We start from the raw sequence: 3,170 nt of genomic DNA, 5'->3' as shown, positions 1-3,170 counted from the left end.
TATATATATACTTTTGTCACATTTAAAATGTACAGTTTTAGGGAGATTTTAAGCCCTTAGAAGTCCTCCTTATAGTAGATACAGTCCAGCTATGTGCAATTCAACCAGAGTTTATTAAAAGAAAAATCAAAAAAACAAAAAGGAGGGTAACCATTTGTAACAAAATGTATACCTCTACCATCAAATCCACTTTCTTGCTGCAAATGTCTCAAATGGATTTAGACCTGCTGTTTGTCTAATTTGAAAAGATGAATATGCATTGATGTAACACCCTTCCATAGGAGTTCTGGATATATATTTTCAAGGGCTAAACATCCCTCCCTTGGTTCCAGTGACAGAAGTACTTCTGTATTCTCCATGTTTTCAGTTCAATTCAACCATAACACTTCTAATATGAATTTACTTTCTTTTTCATCTCATTGTACTATTTTTATTATGTATTTCTGATTTGTTTGACATTACCTTTTGGATGGGAGCTGGATTGTCATTGTCGGCTAAACAGCTGACAGTCGCAAAATTCTAGGCAAAATTCTGGGCAGACAATTGCTATTTTTTTTTTTTTACAAAAGTTGTATTTCAGGTGGATGGTAAAAATGAAAAAGTTAACTACCGGTACCCCCTTGTCGCAGTTCGGAAGCCTTTGCTCTGTTTCCTTCCAGTATTGCCCTGTTAATCTCCCTATCAAGGAGTAACACTTCTTACAGGAAGACCCCACCAACTACCTCATTCTGAAGTAGGGGTGGTGTGTTTAGGGTGATGAGAAGAGTTAGTTTTCCTGCACATACAGTGCTTTTTATGAAGGTATACTGTTAAAAAAAAATTCGCTGGAGATATGTCTTCAAAATGTTATGTGTCCCATGAATTCTAGATTTAGGGAAAATTTTAGGTCCTATTTTCAAAACTGGCCTTTTTCCTTAATATTTATCCATAGAAGTAAGATTGGTGATGCGTACAACCAATAGTTGTCCTGAAAACAGACCCCCCCACCTCTGCTGTAGCTCTTTGCAGCTTTTCCGGGGTTACCATGGGACCCTTGATTACCTAACCCTGCTCTAAACCTCTTAACAACATATCCAGCAATACTCTGCTTAGAAGTCATCTTATTGACATCTATTCATTAATGTTCATCCTCAAAAATCCTGATTCACTCATAACAACTGTAAGGATACTGAGAATAGAGTAAACCATGTTGGACTCTATACGTATGCTAATCGGGTTACTTCAGATAGATAGACAAGTCTATCTGACTTGGGATTTTGGAGTGAGGGGATGGGTGGGGATATAACATTTACCTTATTTATTTATTTTTTTTTGTTATTTTTTGTATAAGAAAATCATGCTTTCACCTCAATTCTTCATAATACATTTATTTTATCAAGTTTCCTAATTTCTTTTATACCATTTATCTAAGATTGAGATACAATTTTACATCAAAGTTTTAACACCTTAACCAGAAAATTTGATGGATTACTTTGTAAATTCTAAATTATAAAAATAAAAGAAAAACATGTAAAAAAAAAAAAGAATGAAAATGAATGAGATAAAAAAAAGAATATCTTACCAGTAAGGGGCACCAGCATACTGTGGCAATGGTCATGATTAGTATGAGCTGCACCATCATTTCCACTTCATGGTCTCTGCGCCGCTGTCTCCTCTCTGCTCCACAGCATAACTTGATCAGGGTCACCACACTCACAGTGTTCAAGAAAAAGGATGTAGCAATGCTGATTAGTCCAACCAAAGAGAAGAGCAGTGCAAATGTCCAGTCACCTCTCTTGGAGGTGATGTTGATGAAACACCAGGAGCCAGGTGTTTGAATGTGGTAGCTACCAAAGCCTAGGATTGGCAGCATCGATATGCTTCCAGCAATAAACCACACCATTAGCACCATGGAGACAGTTCTTTTCTTTGACACTCGGGACGAACGTACAAATGGGAGGTTGATTCCAATAAAGCGTTCAATGGCCATGGTGGCACCAAGTAGCAAAGGGCACAATCCATAGAAGACCATAGACATTCCCATGAAGTTACAAAAGTGGCAGGTAGGATCTGACTTACTCCAATCAACATGTGTAACATAGAATGAGATCACAAAAGAGCCAGTGACCAGCAGACCCATGAAATCCGTGACCACAAGACCACCCAGGAAGATGAGAAAGAAAGAGCGTGATTGGTTTCGTGTCTCCTTGCAGGATTTGATCAGGACAATAAAGGCGATAAGATTTGAGATGAGGCCCAGAGTGGTGAAGGTGGCTGAGTAATAAACTTTACCCACAGCAGGGGCATATATATATGGAGTACTGGTGTTGGCATAACAGGATGAGACGTTGCTTGAGTCGGCCATGATGCTCAGGTGGAAATTCTGATCTTGAAATTTAGATTTGAAGACATGTAGTTTGGGAAAATCACTTCATCCAACCTAAAGAAATGAAAATAGAAGTTGCAATTCAATTGTCTATTTAAACATTGATTTGGAGATACAAATAAATGTTTTTAAAATGATATACAGTTTTGTTTTTCAAAAAGCTACCCAAATAACTTCTGAAACCAGTAAAAACATTGAAATAGACTACAGTAGTTGCATCAGGAGGTTTATACTTCGCAAGCAAAAATAGGCTATGGATCAAACACTGGTTGGGAAAGATTCTTCCAAAATTCAGCATTCTGTTATTAACATTTCATGTGTCAATATTTCTGTCAGCAGAAGGCAAATGTAAAAGAATAACACCAACATGATAACTTCAGGATTCTTAGATTAAGTTAAAGTATTTCTTGAAATCCCAGTTTTATAAATCACTTTGAATCTACCAGATTGTTTTCCACCTTGAAAACTCCATTCGAGTCCTAATTTATCCTGTTAAAAGTTTTTTTTTTTTATTATTATTGAGTGAGAGGCATGTATATAACAGAAAAAAAGGATAATGTCTAAGAGGAACCTATGTAGGCTTTTCCGAGCAGACCTGGAAGAAGAGTCTGGGGAAAAGAAAATCTTTGTTCTCTGCTGAGATATGCTGTTCGTGGAAGATGACAAGGACGAGCGCAATATAAGCCCCTTTTACACTACCCTTTCGAAACCTAACCGAGAACGGTCCGTGCCAGACAGAACTGAACCCAGTTGTGGCTTGGTTCTCTGACAAAGAGCGCATAAGCAGGCAGCGTCATCTCCTATT

General features: G+C 37.5%; 1 protein-coding gene across 2 annotated transcripts in view; it reads right to left on the bottom strand.

Moving 5' to 3' along the window:
• The window catches only part of tbxa2r (thromboxane A2 receptor), a 17,496-nt gene that overhangs the window by 5,590 nt on the left and 8,736 nt on the right, over positions 1-3,170 (bottom strand). For both annotated transcript variants that reach the window (XM_015373104.1, XM_015373105.1), the window contains exon 2: positions 1,562-2,419. In XM_015373104.1, the coding sequence (XP_015228590.1) occupies positions 1,562-2,344 (783 nt within the window). In that variant the 5' untranslated portion in view covers positions 2,345-2,419. The remainder of the gene's footprint in view (positions 1-1,561; positions 2,420-3,170) is intronic.

This window comes from Cyprinodon variegatus, unplaced genomic scaffold (genome assembly GCF_000732505.1).
Source record: "Cyprinodon variegatus isolate N-32 unplaced genomic scaffold, C_variegatus-1.0 Scaffold80, whole genome shotgun sequence".
In the NCBI taxonomy this organism is placed as follows: domain Eukaryota; kingdom Metazoa; phylum Chordata; class Actinopteri; order Cyprinodontiformes; family Cyprinodontidae; genus Cyprinodon; species Cyprinodon variegatus.
The sequence above is the reverse complement of the archived record's forward strand: the minus strand, read 5'-3'. Positions and strand labels throughout refer to the sequence as shown.